General features: G+C 43.4%; 1 protein-coding gene across 6 annotated transcripts in view; it reads left to right on the forward strand.

The window, feature by feature from the left end:
* Nucleotides 1-21429, forward strand: part of AADAC (arylacetamide deacetylase) — a 37855-nt gene that overhangs the window by 9425 nt on the left and 7001 nt on the right. The window contains exon 1 of one of the 6 annotated variants that reach the window (XM_080410236.1): nt 10550-19172. The exons of 3 other annotated variants lie outside the window; for them this stretch is intronic. In XM_080410236.1, the coding sequence (XP_080266362.1) occupies nt 19035-19172 (138 nt within the window). In that variant the 5' untranslated portion in view covers nt 10550-19034. 2 more of the 6 variants (XM_080410237.1, XM_080410238.1) reach the window with 2 other exon arrangements.

Consider the following 21429-nt stretch of genomic DNA (forward strand, 5'->3'; position numbering starts at 1 on the left):
GTAAGTGACTCTTTTGCTGAGAAGTTAACACTTGGTGCTCTGCTGTCTTCTACCCTGTAAAAGTGCTAGAGCTCTAGTTTGTGTTGATGTCAGTGGTTATATAGTGCTATCTTGTACATTGTACCAGTTTCCTGAAGGTAAATTGGTAGTAAAATATGGCTGTAACCTTCCTTGCCTGCACTGAAATGACTGATGATGTTTCAAGAGACGGCTGCTGCTGCACGTGTGAGATCAGCCTTTTAAGGAATGGACAGCCTGAACCTTAGTGGTAGGGAGGTCTGTGTTTTTCTGCAATGTATGGATCTCTCAAGACTTGGTGGACTGCTTCACCCAAAACCATGCAAATGAAATTTTCTTTGTTAACCATTGCTAAGATACTTCCCAACATACTCATTTAAATGTATTTAATCATCTTCTGAGAAACAACTGCTGAATTGCCACAAAAATGCATGCGGCCATTAAAACCAGTGTGTGAGGTTGTTCGTCATGGGATCCTGTTTTATGTGCAATGTGAAGTGAGAGGCAGCTGCTGTAGTTTATCCTCATATATTAGCAATGCTTATTTTCGAATACTTGATTACTATCTCCAAACTACATTTCATTCCAATGACAGCTAGTGGTGCAAAGGGAAAATACCATCTGTAGCAATGTTTGAGCAATTGGACTCAGCTGAAGGAAGGATTTCCACCCCTGAGCCCCCCTTCTTTTCACACATCTCATTAGTTCATGCTTGTAGGCATCACAGTAAAGGAGCATGTGACTTGCATAAATTGAAAACACCACTTTGTTTTATGAAGGCACTGGTCTCACTGGTAGCTCGTATTTGTCAAACTGAGGTTCTAGAGAAATACAAAAATGCTGTAATATTATAGGTGTTGATGGAGATCTTCTATGCTGATCTATAGGAAAAGGTGGTAATTTTTTATTCTCCTGTTAAAGCCCTTATTTTCCTGTTAAATCTTTAGGAGCACTCTGTGAGCCATTCTTACTTTAATTATTCCGAGTGTACAAATAGGAAATGCCACAGTTTTCGCTGAAGCTGTGGCCACACAGGCTGTTCGTTGGTTCAGTACTGCACTCCTGATTAGCCTAGTACAATTTCCTCTTGTAGGCAGTGCCTCAGCTGGCTGGAAAGATCCTGTGTTATTGCTTTACAAGACACTCAAAGAATCTTGCTGACTTTACTGCTTTGGTTTGCAAGAAAAATGTGCTTTCTTTTTCTCCTTTCTACTGCTTTTCTCCCCCCGCCCAGCTTTTGGAAATTAGCTGTTGGGAGTACTAAGCTATTATATGAATGTCATTCTACTTAAGGGAAAAATTAATGCAGAATTCCAATATACCAGCAAAACATTCCCAGGTAGTAGAGAATTGTTTCTCATAGCCAGGAGTAGTGTAACAGGACTCCTGGTTTGAATACTGATGTCTGGCTGAGCTCTCTGCGAGGAAACATTAAACGTTTTTATGAAATGCGACAGCTCTCACATTCCTTCACTTAGGTGTATGCTGCTGTAGTAACTCTAGAAGCTGCTGTGCACACTTCCTGTTTCTGGTGAATTTGGCTATTACTACTGTACGTACTTAATAAAATTTTCTACCATGAAATATCCAATCATCTGTCTTGGATAACTATCAGCTCACTCTTACCACACTTCTTGCTATATGTATCTAGGCTTGAGGTAAACCTTTCCCAGAGATGCTAGTGTTCTTGGCTTTGGTGGTTGACTGGGATCTAGTCCTTATTTATGATTTCCTGTGAAAATCTGACAAAAGTGCTGATCTTGCCGAAATGTTTGGCCATGCTGGCCCTTTGCAGCTGGCAGGTATCTGGGAAGGACCTTTGGGAGGCTGGGTGGAGGGTAGCAAAGCCTGGGAAAACACACTGGGTCAAATCCACTCCTAGTGCAAACCCACTGACAAACAGCTTTCAGGCCTTCCTTGCTTTTCATTTAAGTAGCAAAGGAACTAAACACAGAAAATGTGTAAGTTACAGGAACTAGTGCAGGAAAATATCAGAGACAGGCCCTCCAGGGTGAGGAGCCCTGGGGCTGGATGGTCAGGAGAGCTGCACAAGCCTCCAGTGAGGCGGTGTATGAGATGGCAATAAGAAAAGGGTCAGACGCTGAGGACCTGGGTCTGCTGGCCCATGGAAGAAGCTAAGAATGTTTTTACCTCCCTGTGGCTCTGCTGGGGGTCCCTGCCTGGTGGGAGGTGAAGTTCTCCCAGCAGAAACCAGAAAGTGTGATGTGTGGAATGACTGGGCCAGGTTGGTCCCCAGCCGGGTGGCTTTTACCTCCCAGGTACAGGGAGGCCACTGCAGGTGGGAAATCAGAGCCACACTGTGTCATAAGGCTGCTGTAATTAATGGCCAGCTTGCTTCTGGAAGTGACTGCCAGCAAAGTACTCTGCAGGCTCTCCACATTAACATTGGCTTTGTGATCATCTCTAGAATAAACTTGCTTGGGGAGCTAAAGCCAGAATGTATGTTTCTAGCCAGAAAAAAATCAGTCTATGGAAAAACAGTAAAAGTTCCTAGTTGGGGCAGGATTACAGCAGGGGTGACAGTAAAAGTTCCTGCTTACAGCAGAACTGAAGAAGGGATGAAGTTTCTCAGGAACTCAAGAGTTTCCACTTAAATACAGACTGTGATAATTTTATATTTGCCTCTCTGTGGCTTGAAGTAAGGCTCCTCAAGTTGGTTTTTCTGTTTTGGAGAAGCTAAATCTTCTGTAATGCATTTTACAATTTTTAAAATACCCTTTTTCTTGTAAATTTGCGTTTTATTAGAGTTAACAAAACTGCAGACAAAGATATTTTTATTTCAAAATCGGGTGTATTATCAGTGTCCCTCAAAATTGCACTATACTTGGATTCAATCCCGCTGGAATTAAAACCTGGAAGTTGTTTATTGCTTACTAAAGGTGAAAAACCCTCTTGCTATGTGTGAACTGGTGCAGGTACATGGTTCATCCTAGGGACACTTTCCATTGACTCTTATGAAAGCTGGATGAAGCTTCAAGCTAACATAGGTAACACAGGCTTCCAAGAGATCTTTTTTTCCCCAGAATCTGGCAGCTGCCCACCTTTCCTGTGCCCTGCTGCCTGTACAGCCTCCCCAGCAGCCTCTCTGGAAGGTAGCACTCACTCTGCACATGCAGCAACTATTCCCTGCTGCATCCCTGAGAGTGTAAAGGATGCAGGATTTGGTGATAACTGCACATTATGTCTTAGAGGAAAATGTGGCAAGAAGCTTGCCAAAGGACACTAGCTTGTGGTGAGCCAAGACAAGAAAAGCCGGTTGCCAATTTAAAAAGTAAGGGCTATGGTTCTTGAATCTTTGATACCATTCACATTCTGAGACTATTTCTCTGAAGTTTTTGGTCAATCCTTTTTGGCCAGTCCTTGGTCAAGTCCTAGCAGTATTTTTGGTCTTGTTAATATTCAAAGTATTTTACTCAACTGTGTTAGTTATTGGCAATGGCTATGGATTCTCTTGCAGCTTGTTTTATGTTTTCACACATGAGAAAACTATGCGATGCACTTTCCAAAATGCTTTCGTAACTGTGTGGGCTTCAAAGCAGTCTGAGCTGTGAGATTGAAAACTGCCAGGAAGTCAGGAGGTACTGACATTCAGGTTTGCCTTTTTACTTGGTCGGTGTAAAGCAGCAAGTCACTTCTCAGTCCTGTCTTCACTTTCCCATAGGCTTTTATGCAGTCTTGGAACCCACCTGACATTTAGAGAAGTGGTTTGAGAGTTACTTGCTTAGCTTGCACTACTATTATTAGTCAGAAATGGGTTTTAAAGATTTTGGAGAATTATGGTTGTGGATAGTTTCACTTCAATCCAGTGAGAAGTATTGGGACTGGCTGTGCTCTAATGGAGAAACCTGAGACACAGCGATGATGAGCCTTGTGGACTCAATTGCATTGCTGCAATTGCAAATGCATCAAAGTCCCTTCAGCTTCAGCTTAAGATCTTGAGTTGTTTTCTGGAGACTGAGCCGGGATTCTGCAGCAGCACTGCAACCAGCTGGGCACTGTAGGTGTTTTAGAACATAATAAATGTCTCTGTAATGAACCTTCAGTTAATAAACACTATCACTCGATTATTGTAAATCTATGTCCTTAATGGTTATTAAAATTATTTAACATTGCAACATTTCTCAGAATCATTCCATGTGTATTCATTCTAAGCACTAACTTACTGAGAATTAATAACAATTCCCACTTAAAATACCTGTGTTACTCTGGCCATTTTTCTGGCAAGCAGGTAGACTGTGAAAGTACCATAGAGAGAGAATCCTGGTTATCCTTTGGAAAAAGTAGGTTGGCTACAAAAGGGACATCAAATAACTGCATACTGTGACTGTCTTCAAATTCCTTAAGTTCAGTCAGGAGTGAAATAGGAATAAAGACTAAGTAAGAGCAAAAATCCCATTTATAAGGATTTACAGGAGTGTCTAAATATTTTTCAAAATTTTCAGAAGACTTAATAGTACTATTAAGTAGATAGGTTTTGAAGTGAAAATTCTTGTCACTGCATTCAGCTTCAGTATTTGCAGCTCTGAAAGTAATAAAATATGAAGGAAGTGCTCACGTTTAGTCTGTGAAAAATGGTTATAGGTCAGAAGTTGCCATTAAAATAACAACAGTGACAAAACAGCCACTACGTGAAAACTCACCATTTTCCTAGGCTTACAAGCTACCCTGGAACTGTCCAGTCTGCATTTCAGGACAAATCTTAGCTCACAAATCCCTAAAGCACTCCATGCCCATGATTAGTCTGCCAGAAAGTAAGTCAGCATACAATGCTTGTAATTACTGTACCGTTGCCTTACTTTTGCAGTTGCGGATGGGGTTTGGTACTGTTGGGTTGACACTTGAGCCAAATTTTACACATGAATTGTATGGCAGCACACACTGATCTGCTCCGTCTTTTTGCCATGTTATATGGACCTCTGATGCGAAAATAAATGTTCAGGGGCACATAGGTAGGGTTTACTAGTGTGATTATGGTTCAGTAATGGCCATCTCAGAGACTTAGAAGAATCCACGTTTTTAAAGAAGTGAAAAATGCATTGCAGGACAGGAAAATCAATGTATTTCCTTGTTTCCTTTCTGCAAAAGAAAAGAAAGAACAAGAAGGGGGGATTTTTGTTTCTTGTACTCCAACCCCAGCTGGCACACCAGTGAATGTAACAAAATTCACTTCTAAAAAAGCCAAACAAACATAGGATAGGCTCTGCTCTCTAGGCAGAGGGGCCATGGTACCCACAGCATGCAGGTGTGCATGGAGGTACTGCACTGCTGCTCCTCCTGGAGTGGGACGTTGGGCAGCACAAACCAGGTCCTCTGTATCTGGTGCACAGAAGTGGGCTCCAGAAGAGCCTCTGGTGTGATTTGTGCTATTTTCTGGGGCTCAGCGGCCTGTGTGAGTGTCTGTGGCTGGTTGCAGTGCCTGGCTACAGGGACCACATGGGCATGGTGCTTCCAGTAATGCAGAGCCCAGGGGAGCGAAGGTGGACTGGAGGAGTACAAGTGAGAGATGGGTACCAGGAGCTGTGTGCTGATGAGCTCACTCCAGCCAAGAGCAAGTGGGAGATGAAGCATGGGAGGGAGATCTCCAAAATCTCAAACTATAGGTGTGTTTATAACATTTTTTTTCTCTTTCATTAATTATTATGATAGCTATCACGTTATGTTTCTTCCTTAGGCCCAATTTAGCATAGATAAAAATAAAGCAATAAGGTAAATGTCAATAGTATACTGACATGGTTATACTTACACAGAAGTTGAGGGTTTTTTTCCCTTAACAGCGTGTTTACTGAGGTCACATTTTGGCTTTGGTTTTAAATGGCTTGACTTTTAACATCAACCTTAACAGCAACCAAAATGCTTTCTGCCCTGTTATTTTCTTCTAGTTTTTGTACAGCTTTGGTGCATTGAAAGATGGAGCCACTGTAACTGGGCTTTGCTTGAATCTTCACTCTTTTACACCTTACACTGGTGAGACTGTTCCAGGAGGGATTTTTGTCAGCTCAGCTCTCTGAACAGTCAGAGGTAACCCATGATTCTAAACGCTTTGCAGGGTATTTTGAGAAAATACATTGCTAGTATCTAGTGTGACTATTGACATTCAGCTCTGTTATGTTTGAAAAGCAAAGGAGTGTTTCAGAACTGTTCAGCCTCCTCTAATGCACTAGCATTTACTGCACATTTCATTGTGATGAGCTGGCTTGTTCTGAATAATCTGCCAATGTTTTGTGATGATTTCAGTTCATTCAAACCTCTGTGGCCTGGACTTCCCTGAGATTTCCAGTGCTCTTCAGCCACAGTCTGGCTGCAGATGCTGGGAGAACATTGATTCAGTATGGCTGGGTGTGCCGGACAGCAGGCAGTATGCAGACATGTGAAAAAATGGAATAAAATGTGTAGCCAAATGAGAGTATCTTGGATTCTAGTTTTAAATGTTTTGTGTTTCATTTTAGCCAAATGAATGATTTTGCAATAAATTGAGTGAATGAAAACTAGAATGCTAGTGTGAGATTGGCTTTAAAGATGGATTTATTGGGAAAATAGCATTTTGCAATGATAATCTTCATGGAAATGTGAAGATAAAATCTTTTAGCTTTGCCAGTCATGTGAATGCATTGTATATGTGATATCTGTGGGACATGCAGCTACTGCTCAATTTCTCATGCTTTTGAATTTAATTCTAACTGAAAGTCAGTAGCAACTGCAGTTAAGTCTTCATAACGTGAAGTTGCTGCTAAAACCAGTTCCTACAGACAGGGAAATTACCCAGGGTATTTCAGAGCCTTTCCATGGTATAATTATGCTAAAACTGTTTTCTAATACTATCACAGGATGGACCTTCTGTTGGCACAAATTGAATGTGACCCACGTTTCTTCAGAGTGTTAAGATGTTCCAAAGATCAATAAGATGACTTTATAACCTTTCAGGGCTGTGTCATTTACTTTGGTCAAGCCTATGTTTTTCCACTGGGCATAGAAAGAGTTTGAATACATAACTGCGCTGGCAGACAACTGATGTGGGTATGACTTCAGGTGACAAGTAATTGCTAGCCCAGCATTTTTAGCTTCCTTTAACCTTTCCCTTACAAATGTAAACGCCAAGTATTAGTGACACTTTGGCTAAACCTTCTCTTGGATTAAAAAAAAAAAAGTCTCCAGAGTCTTTTATGTTGGTGTTTTCAGCAGTTGTTGAGAATTACTCCTGGTTGTTTTCCTTTCCCTCTCCTGTTCACAAAAGGAGCAAATTAAGGAAGTAAAGATTTGCTGCTTCAAAAGTGAAAGAGAAAACTTTGCTAGAAATGAGGTCTGCACAGAAATTTGGTCTTTGTTCTGAAAGCAGGACTTGTTTACATAGGGTGTAGTGCCCTTTTGCAGATCACTACTGGAAGGTGTGCACATGGCACCTCTCCTGCAGCTGCTAGAGAAATAGCTTTGGGGAAGAAATAAAAATAAGAAATGGCTTTGGGAGGGGAATAAACCCATGAAATACACCTTACAGTGAGGGGCAAATCGTGTCTACAGTCATATGAATCAGACAGCAAAACTGTTTCTGCTAGTTATTTTTTCCTTCAGCATTTGGAGTACCAAAATGTATCACAGGTTTTTGCCTGCTTTATTCCTGGGTGTTTGTAGGAATATTGCTGTGGCAACATTTGTTATTAAATGCTGTAAAGATTCAGCTAGAGAATAGTTGCACTGCTCATGGGATATGTTGCAGCCTCTGAGGCAATCAGGGACAACATTCACAACCTTCAGAAAGAATTTCTTGTTAAGATTTTTCCTCTGTGGTGATTAGAGGTTTGGTATAGTCTCCCTTGAGAATGTATTTGGCTATATACATATTTTAACAATAGGGTCACTACATTATTGAATTAACATTAAACTCGCTAACCTGACGTGGCGGCTTTGCAGATAGTCTGTTGTGTGGTGTCACTGTCATTGATCAGTACCTCAGAAAACAGCAGTATTCTGGCTAATGAATAGCCTGATAGTCAGTACAGGTCAGATACACAGGCACTGGAGAGCTGAAATCCAAAGCAAATGTACCAAGTAAGCTTCTTAACACAACATAAGCAATTAGGCAAATTGAGTCCCCTCTAAAAGTCAACACTTTCCCTAAGGCACTGTACCCATTCGGCACAAGTAATGAATTATAGACTAAGAAATACTATCTAGTAAAGCAATCTTCAAAAGATATTTTAAAAAACATTTCTTCGCTGTTATCGTCAATTTAAGAGCTCATGGTCTTTTCATACTTACTTGAAATACAGTTAGGTACAGTTAGTGCAGGCAACATGCTGATAGAGCTGACAAATACTGGGGTCAGATTTGTGGTATCATTCCTGTAAGAATAAAATGGGAAGTAAAAAAAAAAAATAAAAATAGAGCATTAATAGGGGGAAAATTGCATCCAGACCCAAGGCTCAAGGACTGATGCTTTCAATATGTTTTGTTTCATGTTCTATTTAATTTATTGCCTTTGTTTATGAATAAAGTTGTAAGTTGAACCACAGACCATATGCCTTCTCTTAGTTCATGTGTAATACAAAATAATTTTAGAATTATACAAGCAAGTATAGTTACCCACACTCCTTAATATTCTCCTTACTGTGAACAGGCAGCTTGTGCTCTGAAGTCACTTGGTTTTGGAGCTGTATAGTTTTAAAATCCTGATGGGAAACAATCAGTTCAAAGTGGATGCAAACACAGATGCTAAGGGGACACAGAAGTGCAAGCTGGAAATCTCTTTAAGGGTATTTGCGTATTACCTCTGATGCCTTGGCTCCCAAGCAGATTTGATACCAACTGCTTGTGTGGGTCTGCAGAGAGGTTGTGAGTTCAGACTGCTCCAGAAATGCCTTTTAGTCTGTCCTCAGTTTCTTAAAATGCAGTGCTCCTCATTTCAAAGCAGATTTATGGGGAACAGTCACTGAACTGATTCATGTTCTAAAATCTGTGTGTGCCTCCTGTTTTATGCTGTTTATATAGCTTAGCAAGCTGTATTTATTAATGCAGACTATCTAGTGTACATGGCCAAGTCTCTGATGTGAGACATCTTTATCTGTTTTTGGACTCTGTCTAGGACACTGTAGGTAATTAGTGGAATACAATTTTAAATAAATAGTCATTAATGTTGGTACAATTGATTTTATACCTGTCAAAAATTAATCATGTAATGTATAAATCTCGGGAGTGAAGAGTTCAGGGGGGTGAGTGGAGGTGTGTGTATATCCTTTCTGAGCTGCTAGCAGTGATTTTGTCAGTGTACATGACCTTTTTCTAAGTGCTGTGAAGTAGAGAAACTGGGCTGTCTGCTGCTTCTCCTAAGTGAAAGGTTTCACCATCAGGAACTTTTAGCTCAAACCGAAGGACATAAAACTCCCTCCATACAGCTCTGTTATCAGAGGAACAGGCTGCTTGAAAGGAATGTGTTCAGTCTGAGCTCAGGCTTCTTAAACAAAACGCTGCAAATTATAGAAATGCTGAATTGTTACCATAGAAAACTGGTGCTGTGTTTTCAAATGTCCCTCTCTCTGTTGATACTTCAGGTGACGCAGAAAAGTAAGTCAGGGAGTTGAAGGTTTTTTTCCTTTGGCACCATGGTTATATACTGTCTGTATTTTTGCAGGCTCCAGGAAGGTAGTAATGCCTTGATCAATTTAATCAGTGTCGACGGCCTCAGCTCCATCACAGCAAGGCTGTTCTGTTGGGGGAGTGCTCATGCTTGGCTCCCTTTCTCTTTTCCACCAAGAGTAGTGCACTTCCTTTGAGTAATCCTAAATTTCAAACCTTAAGCATTTACACTGAACAGATGTGTACAGAGTGCTGTCCTGGCAGCAAGTAGTTACACAGGCTGGGTTTACATGAGCAGTGGGGAGAAGTACCCGGAGTCACAAGCGTAGTGATTTGCTCAGGTAGTGATGTCCTGTGCAGTGCTCTTGGGTGATGAGCAGCACTGGTATGTCCATGTGTTTGTGCTCGGGTACCTCCAAACTGTGCTTGTCCCCTGCTCTCCCTGTCATCACTGCTACCCAGAGCAGAGCTTTCAGGAGTGAGAGCAGTAGAATGGGGCAAGCTTGTGTGTTTCAGCTGGTTGGTACAGATTTTCAGAGCAGGTCATAAACAGCCATGCTGACTTTACACAGCCTTACACTAACAGGAAGGCTGGTTCAGAAATTGGTCAATATCCATCGCACTCGTCTGAAGGAGACACAAAGCAGAGCACCTCCGATGGTGCCGTGCTCTGAACTATGTGCAAACCCGTGGAGTGTCTGCGGGGCCATCACTGCTTCTGGTAGGCATCTTCTTCCTCACCTAATTTGCAGAGTCAGAGGCACACAGACTTGCATGGGTGTTAATGAACACATTCTAGTGTTTACTTTATTTCAGGCTATTCATTTCTTACTGCTGAAGAGTCTGACTTGTACAGGCTGGTCAGATTCTAGGAGGCGCCAACATGAAGCAAGTCTGCTGGAGAAATAACTGGGAACTGTTTCTGCTGAGTGCTTCCCCTGGTCTGTATGTGTACAACTATGAACAGTTTCATACCATTTCTTATTTCCTTGTCAATTAAATGTCTGACACTACTGTGTATTTGTTTTAATAAACATTAGGTCTAATATAAATGGTTACTTTCTGATAGTTCTGTTAACTGTTGCTTTAGCTTAATAGCAGCATCAAAGAGCCTCTCTAGCACATTGAAATCCCCATCCACCTTTTCCGAACTTTTTTCCTAATTTTGGAGAAAGGGAGTGGGGCAGTGAGAGCAATGTGTCCTCGAGCTGTACAGCGCTGGCTGCCTTCCACAGCACTTTTGGAGAGGAGCTGGGATGTTCCTAGCAGAGTTGGAGAGGTGCCTTGGCAGGACAGACACTGTCTCTGCATGCAGTCAGGCTCTGGTGTTCTGCAGTCCCATTCAAGTGACTGGTCTTTTTAGACTGGACAGCTCTTCTGACCCCCTGGGTCTGTGTGAGCCAGGATTACCGTGAACTTCCCTCTCTGAATTTGTGGGTTATAATATCAGAAAAGAACCTGCAATTGCTTTTTTGCCCCATGCACAACACAGGGTGGCAGGGCTGCCCTGGACCGATGGTCTGGTTGTGTGTCTGGAGCTGCAGGGAAGAATCGGTCCCCTGCATCCCAGACCCAAATGGGAATTCTATATAATCTTGTATATACTCTTCAGAAACCTCTCAAAGTGTTCATTTTGAAAGAGGAACAGAAAATCTAACTAAATTCTGGTTTTCATCATGCTGTTTTCTCATCTGCTATTGAAATTACATTTCAGAGCTGCTCTGTTGCTTTAACAGCAGTTAAATCCCCCCAAATGCCATTGAAACTCCATTGGAAAAATGTATAGACCTCTGGTTTGAATAATATCTCTCCCTTTCATCGTCCTTGGCACGCCCATTGACTCTGCAATCCCAAAGCATTACTAATCTCAGAATTCAGTCTTAAATATATGTTTCTGTGTGCATATGTGTATATATACGTTAATAAATTCAAAGATATGTTTGAGTAAGAAAATCTAAACACTGATTTACTGAAAACATTTACCGAATGGTTTCTTCCCTTGTTTGTGGTCTGTCACAGTCAGTCCACTTTCCTAAATGACTGCTTTGAACTCAGATTTTATCAGTACTGCTCTAATTTTATGTAAGATTACTGCTGATTGCCCCACAGGTCTCTTCTCTACCGTTCTCTGTTCTCCTGGGATGGGAAATCTAGCTTCTCAGCAATCTGTTTATGGATCCATAATTCAAGAATTGTACTTATTGTTGTAAAAATGAGAAACTATGTGAAAACTAGAGCTACGTGAACGCTGAGAAGCTGGAAATTAGAGGTGTGAGCAACACAGACCTCTTGTTACAAGTCTGTGTTTCTTAAGTTGCTTTGAACTTTGAAACTTAATGTAGAACAGGGATCAGCGAAGGTGGTTTAAAGTATGGTTAGATTTCTGGTTTAATGTGAGTTTAGTAAGGGAGTTTACTGTCTTGATCTACTTCCAGAGCAGTCACTGTTTTGGTTTGGAGTGAGATGGCTCTTGTGTGAAATAGTGCACCCATGTAACAGCCCTGCAGCTTTTCTTCCACTGAGCATACCTCCTCATTTGAAAGAGGAATTGGTATAGATGAGAGAAAAAAAATTTCTCTTGCTGCAGGCTTCTGCTTGACTTGTTTCTGCAGGGGAGCGAGCTAAACATCCATTACAGTTCTCCTTCTCCATGTCATCCCCAAGGCAGGCAGAGGGACTGCTCCTTAAAGGATTGCGAGCCGAGGTCGCAGCGAGCAGGAGCAGCGCAGGGTATGGGAGTGAGGAGGCAGAAGGCTGCAGGCAGTGACCTGCCTCCCAGGGTGGCGTGTGTGTTGCTACGGGCTGCTCTTCTCAGTCACTCCTCTTGCAACCTGTGTGTGAGGAAATGAAGGAGATATAAGGACTGTTTCTCTTTGGGTCTTTCTTCTCTTTGAGCGTTGGGGTGACGGTGGTTGAAGCTTTAGAGGACGTCATTGCGCTTGCTGGTGAGGACGTTTTGTGGCAGCTGCACAGTAGGCATGCCTCAGCCGCTGAGCGCTATGCTTAACCACCGGCACAAAAGTCTGTCGGACACCTATGGCAAGTGTAGTCACGTTCACTGGGGTGCTGTTCCCTTCTCCTAGGTGTTTGAGAGGTAGCAGCTAACCTTTCACTGTGTCTTTATACCAGTTATGGACTAGTAGCTTCACTTTTAATCTCTTAATGTTACTATATATCTAAAAATCTTAAATGGATTTATTTTTGTTCATGCAAAAACCTTCAGAATTCAGGTAATTAAGGAGATCGTAAAGAAGGCGTTTAGGTAGATAACACTATTGTTTAATATCCCTCCATTCAGTGTTTGTGATGACTGCGTGCTCTTACTGGAACTGAAAAAAAATTGCTTTTTCAAGTCAGTGGCAAAAATTAAAACAAAGCTGGAAGTCAGTATTTACAGAAAGTATAAAGACAAAAAAATATTGCTACCTTTCTCCCAACCAGTAAAAAGTAAAATGTTTGAAAGCAATATTTCGTTTTTAAACCATCAAGACAAAATATTGACTTGTTTGAAATCTTCTGTTCTCTTAGTCTGATGATAATATGCTTTTTAGACTGAGCTGGAAAATGTTTTGTTTGATACTTTAATGCTTTTATGAACGTAGCGTGCTTCTGGAATTGCTGCTTTGTCATGTATTCAGAAATACTGCATATGTTAAATTTCAGCTTGTTTAAGTTTCAGTGCATTGCTTTTTCAGTTCAGAGCATTAATATGTTCTCAAATAAGACATTTGTTTCTATTTATACAACTTACAATTCAGTAGTAAACAACAGATGGGAAAACAATATCCAGATTCTCTTGTAGAAAGCCTTGTGAATACAGTCTCTTCGTTTTATAAAAAGCAGGTCAATTTCAAGTTCTATAAGCATGATTAAAAAGCACAGATAATAACAGTGAAGAAGTAACAGTAGAAATAACAGACTGAAGCCTAGTTAAGGGATATGAAATACAGTGCTAGCTTCTGAATATTAAACTAAAAGCCATTCAATTCCCAGTGAATCCCAGCATATATATTCAGCACTAAAACAGAATTTTCAAACCTATTTTGTAGAGAAGAGGTGGAGGTATGCAGGAGTCTTTGGGGGCAGAAAAAGGATATGAAAAAAATAAGTAAGTGGTGCCCCTACTTGAGACCTCAGTTCTGTCCTCTTGCAGATGTGCTGAAGTTTGGCACACAAAGGATTCATCTTCACCTCTGGGCAACAAAATCCTGTTTTGTGTCTGGTGCAAAGAAGTCTTAATCCCATACGGTGAAGGGTATGAACCACAGCCACTGCCCTTTACTGAGGACAGGCTGGGAGACAATTTGATTGTGGTGTGGGACAAGCAATATGGTGCCATGAAGCTTATGAACTTGGTATGAAATGAAGCTACTGGAGCGATGGAAAATGCAACGTCAGAGGCTCAGGATGACTTGCTATCAAAATGCTTCAGTTTGTTGCAGAACAACATGCAACCCTTTAGTGCTGAGGGTCAGATGGCTCTCTAAGTCACAAAATATCCCTTGCTTAAATTCCGAATGTTAATAACTCTGTCTAGGGTTGATGTGGATTTTCTTTAGTTTGCTTTAATGTTTTGCCTTAAGCTGGTTCCTGAATAGGTGTTATTTACTGTGTGTTCTTGTGTTGAAGACCGGTCGTAGCAGGTCTGGTGCTGCTGCATTTTGAAGAAGCCCCACACTGTTGTAACTGTACTGATTGCTTAGCAGATGTCCATAAGAGGTATTAAAGGACAGAAGAAGAAATTATTTTTACTATAAGGTTGCAGCTTGTCTTACTGAAAGCAAACATGGACAATGTTTACTAGCTCTGGTGTTGCTTTGTGTCCTTTGCCCTTGTTAGAGTCTCTGGGTGACAGTCACAGCTGAGCCTTGCCCTGCAGAGACAGGAGGGCTTACAGAACCAGTATTCCTCACTGGGGTTTGAATGCCATTGAGTACTATTGTTTGGTGGAAAGGAAACCTTCTGCAGTGCTGTATTGCCTCCCCGTGGCTTTTCAGTTTATTTCCTGAAATATATTAGAATTAAAAAAAAAAAAAAATCACTATGGTGTGCAGTGCAACTGGAGTATTTCTGCTTTTCCTTTTATCCCTGTGGCTGTAGCCATTGTACAAGCACCAGCAGCAGCTGGCAGAGGTGCCTGGGACATCTGGCCTCCTCCTGCTGAAGCTGGGGACAAGTTTCTGCCCTGCCAAGCTGCTTGCCTGTCCCTGAGGCTGTAGCAGTTTTTCCCTCTCTGATGCCCATGTCTCTATCCTTTAACCCCTGGAGTCCTGCCCGGGTGGATTGGGCACTGGCAGCTGCCTGTGCCCAACGCGAGGTGTCTGTGCCTGGCAGGCGCAGGGCAGTGGTACCCGGACCCCCTGCGTCCCTGCCCAGCCGGGTGGTAACCGGAGTGTGAGCAGCCTGCTCAGGCATGGCGCCTGCCTGCTTCTTCCAGTCCTTGGCTGTTATTTTGGTAAGCTGTTACTCCGTACGCTGATGAAGGTGTGACCCTTCCCAGTGAGATACGTAAAACCACCGCAGTCATCACAGTATCAGATTGGTGCCAACACTAACAGCAAGGCTGCCCCGGCAGCACCGGGGGTGCTGTGCTGCTAAAGCACCCCTCAGTCCAGCCAGCGCTGCACCAGTGCTGTGCCCACAGGACCCCCAGGACACAGCCCAGGCAAGGGCTGCGCTCGGGCCCGTGTGCAGGGGCAGGAGGGGGTCCCAGGTGAGGCTGATGGGAGTCACCGGTGCCCATTTGTGCCCCTGGGGCAGGGTGGGTATAGGGAACCCTCCTGTGTGACCCGAGTCGTCATTCATCATCTGCTAAATGCATCCTGGTTGGGATCTGGGTAGAGCAGCCATTTAGACAATCAATCTGAGAGCGCTGCATGTAGCTCATGCAAACGATATACAAATTACCACCCCACAAACAAACTGAAGGAAAAATTTGAGGCAGGGATGGGGTGAGTGAGGTGGGAAGTGTTCCCGCTGGCACGGGTGGGTGACCTGCAGCACTGGCACTGCACCTGGTGGAAGAAAGTGTGTCATACTTTGAAACAGCAAGGATGTTTGTTATTCCAGAAGCAGGAGAGAATTAAAATCAGAGCCATGAAATACATGTAACAATTGATATGTAAATGTAATAAGCTTCTAGAACACTTGTGTTTCACTGACAAAAACTCCCAAATGAGAGTTCTCTTTCCAGAGTTACTTTTTTGGAGTATGACATGAGGCGCTTCTGTACCCTTGTTGTAGGGCTGTACCCGGAGCCTGAGGGCCCCTGTACAGCTACTGAACCTACACTAACACACAAGGAAAAAGAATTATTTTGCAGTAAGTCAGATACTAATAATTTTACCCAAATCTCTCATTTTTCCCCCTCTAGAAATAGATCCTATTGAGAACAGGATCCTTAAATGTGGGTAAGAGGACTGCATTATAGTCTTTGATCAATCATTTGTTTAGGTCTTATATTTTCATCTATATTTTTATTAAGGGCTGAGTCACAACCTGGTTGTACTAACTTATTTCCCATTTAGGCTAGACAATACTGGTTTTTGCTGGACAGCCTTGCAAATGCTTTCTGCTTTGAAGAGGTTTATTTCCTGGTGTGTTTTCCTAAAACAATTAGTTTCCCAGGTGTCTGCTTGGGCAGAATTTGGTTGACCTGGATGATTCTTTTCACAGTAATGCTGTCAGAGTGCAAGAAGTGGAAGAGATGTAGAGAGACATTGCTGTTACAAACATGTAAGTTATACTCCCGCATATTTCTTCCTTACAAACCACAGCCTGGAAAACTCAGTTTTCTGTCACAATACTTATTTTTAGCGGGGCTGACTTATTAAGTAGCAGGTCAGTGTCTAAGCTAGTTCATGCAAGTCTTCCCATGGCTGTGCAGTATGTGGTTACAGGCAGAAGTGACCTTGATCCTCTGTGTCGTGGAGCACATGGCTGCAGGGGCTGCTGGCCCTAGGCAGGGCTGCGCTCTGGCTGCTCTTCTTTCCATTGCAGTTTTAACCCTGGCTTTAGTCCACTTAAGTTTACATTAATTTTCTTTCCTTATTTTCTGAAACACCAGTAGCTTGGAATATATGAAAATTCAGAAGACAGGAAGGAGGCTATGCTGTGTGACACTCTTGTTGGTACGCTATATGTAGCAAGAGCAGAAAAATGTGGTTTGTTTGTTTTAAAAAGCAGTGGATAGCAGGAAAGTATGAGTTGCAACAGCCAACTGGCAGCGGTGAGTGCTGGTGCAGGGCTCTGAAAATCAGCCCCAGTGTGGAGGCTAGACATTGGGGTGTAACGCAAAGGGTAACTACTGCATGGGATTGACCTGGATTTTAATGTTCACATGTCTCCTTTGGCACCGCATCCACTGTTTGAAAGTGGTCTTGTGCTGTCTGAGCTGGTCCTTTGTACTGAAAGAGCTCTAATAACATTGGCACAATTTGGGCATTTCCATATTGAAGTTGTTGCTTTAGGATTGCCTTAGGTAAATAGTGAATTCAATTCATTATTCTCTCTCATCAGTACCGCTGTGCATCAGGGTGGGTTGCTGTGGCAGTTTGCTGGGAGGGCTGGCTCTGCCAGGAGATAAGATGTTGGTATCTGAAGGCTGAGCACTGTGAGCCCTTGCCTAAGTCAAAGGTGAACGTGGCACAAGGATGGTGCATGGTACGTGCTGTAACTGCACAGCCATGCTTCAGCTGGAGATTGGCTTGCGAGAGGAGGGTAAAACATTCCTGAAGTGCAAAAACATAAAGAACTAATTTTGTAGTAGTTCCAGGTCTGGCTATGTCTTCCTTAATGCTGTCTGCCAGTGCCAAAACAGTGGTTGTGCAGAGCAAGCTGTCCTGAGAGCTTGTATTGGGACAGGAGGAGGACAGGGCTCATCCTCTGTTCCTCTTCACCAGTCTGTGTCATCTTGTCCCCTCTTTCCTGAAACCTGCCTCTTTATCTGCCTTTTGCCTCGCAGCCTCCAAAGCCAGCCCCTGAGAAATGGGTGATCTGAGCTGTAGAAAAGAGAAGATGGGGTTGGCTGATCCGTGTGTCCACACATTTTGGTGCGTGTGTGCCTGCTGGGAACACAGCCTTGCTGCTGCCTGGACTGGGGACGTGGGGCCAAGGCAAGCACTCCTCCATTGGGCTGGATCCATCTGCCCCTTTCCCCAGCACCTGGCACTGGCCTCTGGGATAGGCAAAGTGGTCACAGAGGAGCGTTGTCTCTTGTTTTTGTTGGAGCGGTGTCAAGACTGTTGGGCTTTGACCAGCTGTTGTGCTGCAGAAGGACCAACAAGGGAGGACAGGGTGTCCCATTCTGGGCTGAGGAGGGATAGAACAGCTTGATTTTCAAAACACTTGAATATTTTGGAGGTGCCCAGAACTTAAATAAAGAAATATTTGAAAGATTGACTAAAGCCTTACACGAGCTTTGTGCTTGCTGGTCCTCCAAAGGATGCTCCATCCCCAGGGGCTACTCAGTGTGAGAGAACAACTGGCGGTGCTTCTTTGCAGTGGGTAAAAACTTCAGCAAAAGAAATAACTCAAATTTGAATTGAGCTTTTTACCTTTTCAGTTTATCTCTAAAGCAGGATTCTTGGTGCTGCAGGTGTTTTTTTTACCCCTTCTCCTTTGTGTGTGCCTGTGTTTGTACTGTTTTCTTAGTGGGATTACTGTTACCTGTTGGAGTCCACTGTGGGCAGGAGTGGTCGCCTCTGGGAGATGCATAGATCTCTTAATCCTGAGAATAATGGCAATTAAATATGGTCTTTCAAATATTAACCAGAAGCCTTGCCCTGTAAAAGATTTAGGTGTTTGGGGTTTTTTTCTTTTTTTTCTTTTTTTTTTTTCTGCTAAACCTATTATTGCACAGCTGGTTTGGTGTGTTAGTACAAAATGAAGGGTGTGCTTTGCCAAAGCAGGAGGTGCTTGTTATTGCCTGTGGTCTGACGCTGTTGGGTATCTGTAAACTGGGCTGTGTTTGAATAGCTGTGTTATGGAGCAGCAGCTAATAGCTCCTGAATACTCAATGCATCTTTTCGCATTTGACTGTCACCTCTCGGCAGCCCTCAGTTCACAGGTTACACACTTTCTGTTCCTTATTTTTCAACTGCCTCTTTCCTCCTGACCCCTCCTCCTGGCTGTCTTGCCAAATGCAGGAGGCGGGGGTGATGGGCGTGTAGGAGCCTTGACGTTTAATCTGGGGTTGAAGTGCCAGCTTGGACTGGGTGGCTGAACACCTTGCTGAAGAAATAAATTTTCTCAGGAGCTGCATGGCAGCATAACCTCTGCCCCAGGTGATCGGATGAGAAATTGCCTCCTGGCCAGGACACAAACAAACCATGGGATTAACTTTGCCCTGTGCAAGCGTGCCAGTTTGTAGCTGTTAGTCAGTGAGAGCACTTAATCCAGTCAGCCTGGGAGGAGCTGTGCCTGCAGACATGGGAGCCAAGCTGCTCTGCCTCTTCCTTGCCTCTGTCCTCCTTGCTTACTATGTCTACACCCCCATCCCTGAGGACTCTGAGGAGCCCTGGAAACTGATGCTCATCACGGCTAGCTTCAGGGCCATAGGGCATCTGGTGAGTCTGGTGCTGGGCTCGGTGTGGGGCTGGCAGGGGGGAGAGAGCTACGGAGCAGAGGGTGTTCTCAGTGCCTTTATGGCTAATAGAGTTACAGCAATATACGTGTCATACATACATATATAGTATGTATATGGTGATATACTAAGTAAAGGACAGTAGTATCTGAAATCAAGCATTAAATTTACGTTAACTATGGCTATAAAGATAGTTAGAAAAGATTTAATGGTGCAGTCCTGAAAAAAGGACTGGATGAGTAACTCCTTTGAATAAAACCTGTGTGCCTGTGCCAGGCTGTTTTCCAGGTCTCTGCTGGGCATGGCAGTGAGTGCTGAGGGGCTCCCAAGGCCAGTCGGAGGCTCGTCTGGGTTAGCTTGCAGGGGATTGTGGCCAGGCTTGGTTTCACCGGTGTGCCCGGCCCATGGGATGCTGAAGGGGCTGTTCATGCCCATCTCGTTGCAGAAGGGAGGCTAGGCATGTCCCTGTTTGCATCTTTACATTATAATGCCTTGCGTCTACATGCTGTCTAGTGGGGAATAGCCTCTAAGAATAAGCCAGCCAGTTTCTGTAAGCACAGAATTATTTGTATATTTTCAGGAAGCACCATGTGTGTGCAGGCTAAGATAAAACGCATGGAGGAAGTATGAAATGCAATACGGCATCTTCCTAGTGGAATGCTTGCCTGGCTGCAGTTCTGTGAAAACCTCTCAAAGCTTCCTCTGCCCTTGGCTGGGCTCCTCAGAAGTGGCGAAATCTGCATTTGAGCCCTTTACAGCCCTGCTCATGAGCTGCCAGGGTTCGTGTTCAGCTGATATAGACCTTCACCTGGCGGGGTACTTCCACTTGATTTATTGCCCGTTCAGATAAATAAGCTGCTAAAAGCAGTGCCAGGCACTCTGCCTGCACCCTGCCTGCCAGGGCTTCCTTCCTCATAACTGGGTTTTGGGGTGTTTTGTCCTTGCTGCCATGCTCCCCTTAGAGAAGACAGGGAAATTGACTGTGGAAAACACTTTCCAAAGCACAAGGAGCTCAACACCCCAAAGTGGTTGGTTTTCCTCTTACCCCATAACATGCAGTAATCTCAGATCGGTGACAATGAGACTTTTCAGATGAGGGTGTGATTTCCTTGTGTTTTTCTATGATAGTGGCCTTGAACCACAGGCAGTGGCCAGTGGTCTTCCACGATGTAAAAGGTCCGCTTGTGGAAAAAACAGCTCTGAGAGTATTGAAAAGCCCTGGTCCTGAAGCTGAAGGAATTCGTCCCAGCGTGGGGGAGTTTGACAAGCTCAGTGGAATTACAGCAAGACTTGTTTTGACCTATATATTTATTTTTCCAAGATGATAATCCTCAGGGAAAATACAACAGCTGAGAAATATTTATGTAAACTGTGTAATCACTGTGGATCAAATGATGCAATTTTGGCATGTGTGTGTGTTTGTCTTCACTGAGCTTATGACAAGGACCTGCATTTTCCTTCTGCGCAGTGTGCCAGTTCCTGCCCATTTGTCTTGGTCTCCATTCCAAAGCACAGTGCTTGGCAGAGCTCCCAGCATCGCTTGGTCCAAGCCTTCAGAGGTGACTCTTAAATATGGTGCCAGTCACTGTCAAGTATTGTCAGTGAGGTCTTAGCAGTGTTCTCATTTCTTCTAACTTCTGAAAAAGTAGGTTATATATAGAAGATAGTTAAATAGTTGATTTAAATTTAATTTACAGGAAAAAAAAATCACAAGCAGCAAGACAAGCAGGGTTAGATTGTACAAGTTACACCACCAGTCCCTGAATGCAACATGTTACACTTTTCAAGTGGTGATCAATTAATATGTGGCATTTTTTGCACGTGCATGCGTGAATTCTTCCTGGGAAGAATAAAGCGTCTCTTGAAAAGCTAAACTTCTGGTAGGTTCTATATATAATAAAAAGCTATTTTATTTCTTGTTAAAAAGCCTGCTTGGAGTTTAATCTGCTTTTCACCTTCAGAAAACATGTAAGGACTTGGGTTTACTACTTAATCCTATCTATTGCTTTGTGATGAGGCCATTAAGAGCCTTGTGTGGGAAGTTGGGTCATGTCCCGTCTCTGGAGGCTGTTATGAAGAAGCCAAGGTGCAGAAGCCGTGGTCAGCTCTGTGGCACAACGCCCGCGCTGTCCCCGCGGCACCTGGGCGCAGGCAGGGCGCTGACACAGGGACTGCTGTGGGAACAACCCATGTGAAGTGCTGAGGACCTGTGTGCCTGCGCGCTCGAGCCAGCCACCCTG

Source organism: Falco punctatus (genome assembly GCF_963210335.1).
Source record: "Falco punctatus genome assembly, chromosome: 13".
NCBI classification, from domain to species: domain Eukaryota; kingdom Metazoa; phylum Chordata; class Aves; order Falconiformes; family Falconidae; genus Falco; species Falco punctatus.